The sequence below is a fragment of the Monoraphidium neglectum genome, assembly GCF_000611645.1.
Source record: "Monoraphidium neglectum strain SAG 48.87 unplaced genomic scaffold scaffold01171, whole genome shotgun sequence".
In the NCBI taxonomy this organism is placed as follows: domain Eukaryota; kingdom Viridiplantae; phylum Chlorophyta; class Chlorophyceae; order Sphaeropleales; family Selenastraceae; genus Monoraphidium; species Monoraphidium neglectum.
Genome location: NW_014012457.1, coordinates 1 through 9634, shown reverse-complemented (window position 1 = coordinate 9634; position 9634 = coordinate 1). Strand labels below are relative to the sequence as shown.

Sequence of the window (9634 nt, the reverse complement as noted above, 5' to 3'; positions counted from 1 at the left end):
CGCTGTTGACTCAATAGCCGCACGCCATTGAAGCCAACTACGGTACATACAAGTGAGACGCGATCGATTGCTGGGGCTGTAATGCCATCCTTTGTGCAGGGGATTGATCGGACATGGGAGGGTTGTAGTGCACCAGGTGCGGCATGTGCACACCCCAGCACAGTACAAGTCATTGCCAGCAGCACAGATGCGCCCGAATGCCAGACTCCTTGTGCGCGCTCATTTGCATTTGGTCGTAAGAATATGAGCAGATCCAGCAGCTCAACACTGGATTGGCCTCCGGCGGCGAAACAGTGGCACAGACACCTAGCCCCCCCGCCTTCGCAGGCGTCTCTTGGCAAGCACACCCCGCGCTGCTCACCTCCAACGTGAGGCCCACCCCTGCCCAGTCAATCCCAATTCTCGCGCTCCATCATCCGACATCACCATCCCCGCCGCAGGCCGCCACAGCAGCTGCCGCCTGCGCGCTGTCCAATGGCCCCCACAACACGCCCCGCCCGCCTGCCCGCGGCCGCCACCGCCGCCGTACTGCTCCTGGTGGCGCTCATCGCGGCCGCCCGCCCGGCCGCCGCGTGCCGCGTTGTCAACGTGGATGTCTCACTCGCGGCCAGCGCCTCCAACGCGACTAAGGACGCCTACAACACTGTGAGCGCTTCCTCAGCAATGAGGTTGCCCAGTGCAGACACGTGCTGCCTCTAAGCCACATGCCGCGCGCGAGCGGACGGACTGCCGCGCTCAATCGCACCACGCCGCCCCCATCCGCCCGGCACCCATCCGTCTGTTGGCCTGTGCGTGGGCCCACGACCACGACCGCCCGCCTGGGACATACCGCGTCCGGCCCGCACCCCCCCTCTCGTGGAAAATCTCTCCCCCCCCTCTTCATCAATGACAGTTAGTGGCCTTAGGCTGAAGCCCCCCCACCACAACCTTCTAGATGCTCTATGTGAGATCCTTCAAACTTGAACCACCGCCACACAACAAACTCGAAAACCCGACCTGCAGGACGGCGTGAGGCAGCACTTCAACCTGGATGTCAACCGCGTGACCTACGTCAACACCCGCGCCGCTACCACCGCCTGCGTTGACTCGCGCCACGAGTACCCCGTCATCGGCACCCCCGGTGGCGACATGTGCGAGTTCATTGTCGGCTTGACTGTGTACCTGAACCAGACTGGCCAGACCCTCAGCCAGGTGCGCGTCCTTGGGTGCACTGCGTGTCCCAGCAACTCGCTGGACCGGGCGGCGCAGGCTGCTGATGCGCGGCCTGCCGCCCTTTCAAAATTGAGGCGCGGAGGCGCCTCACTTGACCGGCCGCAGTGCCTCCCACATGCTTGTTGGAGTATGGGGCGCCCTGGGTTGGGCCGAACCGCGCGCGGACAAGGGCCAGGATTATGAACGGCTCCACCGACCCCCGGGCTGCTGCAGCCGCTTGGCGCATCCGGGCCGTGCGCAACACGGCCGCACGCAGGGCCAACTCTTCAGTCTCCATGTGTATTAAGGAGCGGGGACGGGGGGGTGTTGGGCCTTTTCTGGCACGCACGGGCAGATCGGAGGAGACAGAGAATGGACCGCCCTGCCCCCCTGTCTCCAACAGTCCCGGCCTCCCGGGCCCTCTCCCCCAACCCGGCCGCTGCGCAGTCCCATGGACTGCCGCCTGCGCTCACCCTTGCCTGGCGGCGGCCGCTGTGCGCTCTTTCCCTCCTCCCTGCGATATGCTGTGCTCTTCAGCAGCCCTCAGCCTCCCACCTGTTGGGTGCCGCCCCATCTTGTCTGCAAATCCAGTGTTTTGCTGATCGGGTCAACTCCATTCTGAGAGGCGTGTGTGGCTCCAGAGTCTGCAACAACCTGCAACTACAACTCAAACTTCACCCCCCTCCCATCCCACATCTTGAGCGTCACGGTTGGCCTGAATCCTGCCTCTCCCCCACCATAAAACCCCCAGGCATTGGCTGACCAGGTGCTTGCTGACTACATCAGGGGCCTGTTCAGTGCCAGGAAGAAGTTTTACTACCACACCAGTGATGAGAAGCTGCTCAAGGTCTTCTCAGAGATCAAGGCAGCCGCCTTTGGGTCACCCGTTGCATTCCCTGACCAGTAAGTTTGTGTGTGTGGATGTGTGTGCGTGTGTGTCAAGCTTTGAGGAGGCATGTCCTGGTGCTGGCGGCCCGCATCTCGCGGCTGCCTGGCCCACTGCTTGGTGTTCACACACCAAAGTTATCCTCGCCCACCATCTCTGCCCACACTGCATCCGAATGTCAGGGAGCCCATCAACCCGGCAGAGAGGGATGTGTGGTACACCAGCCTGTCCAAGGGCTTCAACCAGGGTGAGTGCAACCCCCCATCTTGACTGACACCATGAACGAATATCGCAGCCCTGCTGGGCGTCGAGCTCACCGCCGCGGCCGCTTTCCCCTGGACCGGCAGGGCTGCCGCTGCGACTCTTGTGTGGCAGGGGGCCAACGATGCCTGATCCGATTCATTGTGCCTGCTTGCATGTGAGTCAAGACACTGCTTGCATGAGTGTCAACACACGGCTAACTAGCAGCAGCAGGCAGCCATGCCGTCCGCGCCGCCTGAACCTCGGTATCTTCAAATCTGCAACTTGCAACCCCAGGCTGTGGCCACCTGCGTCTCATGATTGACAACGTGAGAAGATCAGGGTCTGGGGCTTGCGGCTGTAGGCTTCCCGGGCGAGCAGGGCTAGTTAACATGTGTGTGCTACATGCACCCAGTCATCAGCACTCTGCCGCATCATTTCGACTGGCCGGGTCAACCCCGACCTCGTCGCACGCCGGGAGCGTGCGAACGGGACCAGGTCCACGGACAAGCGTCTGCCGGGCATACGGGCGCGGAGTGTGGCCCCGTCGCCGCGGAAAGCCATGCCTGGGAGCTCACATGCTAATGCACTCGAGCGCGGCCAGCCAGGCTTCGCAAGCCTACTGCCCTCCCCCCCCCCCCCTGGGGCGCCGCTCAACTGGATCCCTTGCATGGGGACCATGCCGCCCACAGCCTGACCAAGTCCTGATCGCTGCCACGCTCGCCCCCTTCACGCTACGCAGTTTGCCGATTACGGCTTCACCTCCTCGGAACTGCCCAGGGCTGTCGTTAGGGCGTTTTTCCGCTACTGGTGGGGCGCGTGGCAGTGGCTTGCACCCCTAGCTAGCTTCAACCCCTCCCCCCTGCGTGATGGGCAGGGGCAGAGGCAGTCACACGTGCGTGCTGCCAAGACGGCGTCACCTCGCATGCCGCGCGCCGGCACGTGCCCCTAACCACCATACTCAGCGCACATCGCTGCCCGCTGACGGCGTTGCGGGAGCGTGCGTGCCGATCCCACAATTGAACACACCCTTCCTTGCTTGCGTGCAGGTGGGGCACTGCCCTGAACTCTCGCGAGCGAAGGAACATCAACTATGCCATCCTGCAGGGGCCCCTTGTTGGCAAGGCTGTGGCCATCGTCGACTCGCAGGGTGAGCGCGACACGCAGCAGCACTTGGAGGATGCGTACGCCCTCCGGCTGATCCCGGTGCCGCAACGGCTGCAGTGTCGCGAAACCCGTCTGAACCTTGATCCCCCCATTTATTACTTGACACTACGCCTTTGCCGGCCCCAGTGGTTTGCAAAAGGCAGGACGAGTCGTGCCCAGGCTGCTGGGGTGCGGCTGTACAGCCACATGCCTAGGTCCGGCCCCAACGGACGAACACAAAGCACAGCTGCCCACCAAGCTGCTGTCTGGCGCCCACACCACACACTCCCACTACATATGCCCCCTGCCCCCCTGCCGCCTCGCCTCGCCCCTCTCGCAGGTGCCTGTCCCACGCGCTCCCCTGCCATCACCAGCAGCGCTGCCGCCTCCCAGCTGTTTGTGTTCCACGCAAACGCGATTGACACTATCCGCAAGACCACCATGACTAACTGGTGCGCAGATGCTGTCTCAAACTGATTTCTCAGCTGCTGTGTGGTTTTGGCGGGTGGCAAAACACGTGCATGCGGAAGCGTGCGTTCCCGTGTGTAGACTGTACGTAGTACCAACAGGTGTGTGTGCTACGGTCGAAGGTCGGCAGAGTGGCAGAGGGGCAGAGGGATCCTGGGGTGCGAGGTCTCATGAACCCAGCCAAGCAGCATACTGGCCAGCAACAGGGCACACGGCTGTGCCGCAAACGCATGCGCACGGGCGCTCTGCACATGCACCCCTTGCAAGCGCCGACTCTGTTGGCCCGTCCATCTCTCCACTCATGGATGGGTCCTGCTCTGGCTGCCCTGCCCCGCCCCGCAAACAACCCAGGTTTGTCAACTATGCCCGCCGCAACGCGCCCACGCCGCTGGACCCGACCGCCTTCTACGAGGGGGTCAAGGCGCTGCAGGGGCGGCACCTGGGCGCCACGCTGCGGCTGCTGTCGCCCGTCAACCAACTCAACGTCTTCAACGTGGCCCTCACCACTGCCAGCTAATCAGCTGGCGACATGAGCCAACTGCACCCCTCCTCCTCTCGGTACCCGTCTGCCGACGTTGTACCAGACTGCACCGCGGCGGCAACGGCTCATGAGTTCCTGCGCGAGCAAGCGCTCTGCCTGCAGGCACGGCTGTCTTGCACGTCTTGTGCTACCCTGGCCCCTGTAGCTGCGCCCACAATACTGCAGCCATCCGCTGGGTGGCACTGTCACCTTTCGGGCGAGGGATTGCGGCCCCAATTGATCCGAGGCGAAGATGCCGTTTTTGCAAGGCGTGTACCTTCCACCCACATTGCGGGGGAAGCTGCACAACCAACAGCCGCTCCCTCTCCGACTGCTCGCGCACTGCAGCTCAGCCCGTCTTCCCCGCTTACCGGCGCGGCGCCCTTCGGTGCCCGCCGAGCCCGACTTCATTTGCCCACTTGAACTGTTTGATTCTTTCGCGGAGGGTGACCAGCCCGACGCGACCACTGTCGCCACACAGTCTTGCTGCGTTGTCCTTTACAGCTGCCCAGCATCTCACGCTAAGCCGCACGAGTGGGCTTGGGCAGGGTCAAGCATCAGGCCGGACGCATGCACGCATCCGGCTGTTGCCCCTAGTTATTGATTGCGTGTGCCTCTGCGACCCATTGCCCACTGCACCCGAGCGCATGTTTCTGAAAATGTGAGAGGTATGACAGAGCACTGTCAGCATGGCAATCATGCGCCAGCACCCCAATGCGCTTCAACGCACACCCGCGCACATGTCTGTTTGGTGGCTGTACCCGCGCATTACCTGCCGCGGCGACCGCTGCATGCGCATCTCTCCCCAATCTGTTTGCTGCGGGGGCTTCTCTCTGGGGTTTGCTGTATTGCTGCGTACGAGGAGAGTGCAATGCGGCTGTCTTGCTCGCAACCGCGACTGCGAACTGGGTGATACCTGACAATCTGTTTATCTGTTCTTGCCTGCATGTGCCCCCACGGGTTGGATGGCATTCATCAGCCCATGTATTCCTTCCTTTGCTCTTGAGAGTGAGGGGTTGGTCGTTCTGTCGACCTTTCTTCGCCGCGCTTTATGTGCCTGGCCTGCTCTGCTACGCTTCTTGTGCCAATGCTTGCCTTGCCGCTACGCGCTGCCCTGAGGGTTTGCCGAACAGCACTGTGACTTGAGTGACCTTGGTTTGGGTGCGGGCGTCTGCATGAGGGTTGGTCAGGCGCGCGCATGTATGCTTCCCATGCAGAGAGCCGCCGCATCCAGCCACCCTACGACCTGCCCAACACGAGCGTGCAGGCGGTCTACATTGTTTGCTACGTTGTTTGCTGCGCCGTGAACGCACTTGACCAGACCTATCTGTCAATCTGTAAACATCAGGCATATGTTTGTGCCGGACTCACCGGGGAGCAGAGGAAGGGTGCTCGCACCCTTGGTGTAGCGTGGCAGCAGGTGCCCTTCAAAACACCCTCAAATGCTGCGCTGCTCCATCTGCGTTTCTGCCGCCGCTGCTTCGCAGTAAGCACCAACTGCCCACTCATCAGTTCCTGGATGTATTCGGGAATCCATTTATAAGTATCAGGTGCGGCGCTGCTGCAAGGAGCAGGTGTGCAAACGTGTGGCAACGGGCCGCGTGCCAGGTGTGGTGCCAGCCTGCGCAACACTCAGCCGCACGAAGCAGCCCTGCTGCACGAGGGCAACCAGTTCGAGAGCGTGGCGCTGCGCGTTGCAGTGCACGCGCGTACCGGACCACTGCTTTTGCAGTCCCCCCGAGGCTGCGCAGTGGCGGACTCCAAGAGCCTTGTCTGTGCTGCGACACACCTTCTGCACGTTGAGCGGCGCAGCAAGCGCAGGTTCGCACGACCAGCTGTGCCTGCGAGCGGTGGCCTGGCTGTATGGCGTCGCTCGGTGCGAGCAGCGGCAGGGCGCCCACTGCAACAGGCTGATGGGCTCAAAGCAGCCGCGGGCCTCGGTTTTTTTGACCCTAGGCTCTGTGCTTGTAGCGCCTGCCCAGCATCCAGTGCGGTCCGGCCCCAGGTGACTAGGTGGCGGGCAAGTGACAGCTGCGGCAAAGGGGGCATGCATGTGTCCAAGGGCCCCGGCGGCAGCAGCAATATCCTTCCAGCTAGGACAGGGCCGCCCATGGCGCGTGACCACTAGGAACACTAGGAGTGTTTTCGGCCTCTGTGCGCTCGGCACCGTCAATATCAGGGCCCACGGCTTCCGATCCGTCGGGTGTGATTTCGTGGCTAGGTGACCACCTGGCCGGGTCACCCTTATTTCTCCAGTCACTGTGAGTGCTCCCCTGCCGAACAGCTTTGGCGGTGGGTCTTGATACGGAATACTTATATTTAAGCATTTTCCCATTGATGAACCGATCGCTAGCTGCCCAGCTGTGTTGCGCCGTCCTTCAACAGTCACAGCCTGCTACTGTTGGACAGCCGGCGTAAGTCATTTTGCGCAAAAATAGTAACCACGTAGGCGCCGCGATAAGTGTCCGCTTTGAACCACTCGTCAAAGGTGCGTGTCCGCGCAAGTTGGCCCGCCTGGGCGCGAAAGTTGGCCCGCCTGGGCGCGCGCCCGTATCGCCCTGTCTAGGGCGTGGATGCGGTGAAGCTGTGCTTCAAAGCAAGGGCTTGTAGATGTTTACGATCGACAGGGGTGTGTTGCATGGTAACTCTGCTCAGTGACCACCGTCAGCAGCAGCAACGCACATGGCCCCAAGTGACCCCTGTGCACATGCAGCTGCACAAGCAGCTGAAGGCACACATGCGTGTCCATTTTGTGTCGCTATACATCTACCAGCGGACTTGGTTGGCACCTGCAAACCAGCTGCATGAGCGACCCCCGCTTTGCCGCGCGGCGTGATTCGCATTTGAACAGCCCCGCAAGCTGAGTTGCCTGCACCCTCCCCTGCGCTCCTCCCCCTGCACCCACCTCAGAAGCACACACCAGACACCGCTACATCACCTCCAATGGCCCCCGCAACGCGCCCCACTCGCCTGCCCGCGGCCGCCGCCGCCGCGCTCCTCCTCGCTGCGCTCGTCGCGGTGGCGCGCCCGGCCGCCGCGTGCCGCGTCACGAACGCCGACGTCTCCCTCTCTTCCAGTCCCGCCGAACTATCGAGCACCGCCTACACCGCGGTGAGGCTCGCCCGTACTGACGCGGCCCGCCTTGCCTGCTCATCCCTCCGCCTTCATCGAGCGGCCCCAAGCGCTGAGGCGCCCCACCCCAGCCGTGCGCCTGCCCAGCCCTCCGGCGCCGCTGCGGCTGCCCTCAAACTGTTTTTTCTGGCCTTCCAAGCCCCTTCTCAAAGAGTCTGATGAAGCAAACAAAACGCAGACCCCCCAACTTGAATTCCACAGCCACAAACCGCACACCCCTGCTCACCGCAGGACGGCGTGAGGCAGCACTTCAGCCTGGACGTCAACCGTGTCACCTACGTCCCCACCCGCGCCGCCACCACCGCCTGCGTCGACTCGCGCCACGAGTACCCCGTCATCGGCACCCCCGGCGGCGACATTGCCGAGTTCATTGGTGGCTTTGCTGTCTACCTCAATCTCACAGCCCAGACCCTCACCCAGGTGCGCATGTTGGCTGCCTCCTTGAAATGGATTCTAGGCCTGGCTCCCCCATGGTTGAGTCGAGGCACGACGGCTTGAGGGATTGCTGCCGCGCCACTGGGCGCGTGGGCCGCACCATGCACGGTGGGAGGCAGGGGAGGCTGCCCGGAGGCGTCCGTTGGCGGGATGACGCATCCCCTGCGCGCCACCATTGAGGACTCTGTGCGCGCGGCGCCAGCGCGCCGGCGCTCAAGGCGGAACTGAGGGCGCCAGCATGGCCCAGGGAATCAGCCGACCGCCCTCTGTACCCGCCTGCTACACAAGATGGTCGCGAGCGCCACCCAGCACTCTCCCCCACGGCCAACGTTAACGTTTGGCCCCATAGCCCCTTTAACCTAGCCTTCTGCTCAACCCTCCTCTCCCTCCATCGGGTCTTCACGACAACCCTGTCCACTCCTCAAGCGCCCTCTTCTCTTTGCTCCTTGCCTCCCTTGCAATCTTGCTGCTTCAGGATCTGGCTGACAAGGTGCTGTCTGACTACATAAAGGGTCAGTTCAGCGCCAGGAAGCGGTTCTATTACCACACCAGCGACGAAAAGCTGCTCAAGGTGTTCACTGGTGTCAAGGCAGCCGGCTTTGGATCACCTGTCGCGTTCCCAGACGTGTGAGTGAACCAGACAGGGCCCACGCACGCGCGCGTGAGTCAGGCACGTGGCGGCGCATGCATGGTTTCATGTGAGATTGCCCAGGCTGCGGCGCGGAACATGGACGGGGGTGACAGTAGCGGATGTGGCTTCCGCAGGGCATGCCCTGCCCAGCTGGCTGTCGGGGGGGACACGCGGCCCCAAACACCATGGCCACAGGAGGCGCGCAGCAGGCAGCCGTGATTGTGAGGCCACGCCTGCGTTGTGTCGCGCCTGCTGCACTGGATAACGGCGCGGCCAGACCTGCGGAAGCCCGCACCAGGCAGTGATGCCCCTAGGGGCAAGACAAGAAGGCCTTCTTCGTTGTCGTTCCTTGCGCGCCGCTGTGCTTGCGGCACGCGGCCCACCCCAAATTCACACACGCGACCGCCGCTGCCCGCCGCCGCCTCGTCCGATTATCAGGGAGCCCACCAACGCGGCCGAAAAAGATGCGTGGTATGAGGAGTTGACGAGGGGCGACCACCAGGGTGAGCGGTGACTGTGACCACCGATTTATCCGTTTGGTCACTTTTGACTTGGGCTGGGCTGCACGAGCGCGGCGGCGCTCGTCCATGGCGTGGGTGATCACCACCTGGGGCCTGCAGCGCTGCAGAAGCGCCTTAGTGTTGCGCCCCAAAGTGTTAAAAGTGCTTTGGGCTGCTCACCCACGCCTGACAATCTGCAATGACCCTGCAACCTTGCTCCCACCACTATCCATCCCTCTGCCCCCTCTTAGGCTGCGGCCACATGCGTCTAATGATCGACAACGTGAGGCGGCCAGGGTTGAGGGTTTGCGGTCTAATGTTTTGACCTCATTGCCACCTGTGCTGCGCGTACTCCATTCGCCCGAAGCACTTGGAAAAATTGGTGTCTTGAGGCGTCTTTGCAACGGCTGCGCAGCCCTGCCCCGGCCCAGCGTCCTGGCAGACGTGCTACGCAAGCCAGCGCCAGACCCTGTACCTTCCAACGC

General features: G+C 62.7%; 2 protein-coding genes across 2 annotated transcripts; both read left to right on the top strand.

Annotated features, from left to right (window-relative positions):
* Positions 1-474: 474 nt before the first annotated feature.
* MNEG_6902 (hypothetical protein) lies at positions 475-4448 on the top strand (the record flags this gene model as incomplete). Its single annotated transcript, XM_014044624.1, has 9 exons — positions 475-645; positions 1003-1191; positions 1943-2094; positions 2260-2324; positions 2615-2646; positions 3060-3127; positions 3367-3467; positions 3804-3915; positions 4283-4448. 9 exons carry the CDS (start codon positions 475-477, stop codon positions 4446-4448), a joined length of 1056 nt encoding a protein of 351 aa, XP_013900078.1.
* A 2946-nt stretch (positions 4449-7394) lies between these two features.
* On the top strand, positions 7395-8649 carry MNEG_6901 (hypothetical protein; the record flags this gene model as incomplete). The annotated part of the gene is made up of 3 exons (XM_014044623.1): positions 7395-7562; positions 7815-8003; positions 8494-8649. 3 exons carry the CDS (start codon positions 7395-7397, stop codon positions 8647-8649), a joined length of 513 nt encoding a protein of 170 aa, XP_013900077.1.
* Positions 8650-9634: the final 985 nt, after the last annotated feature.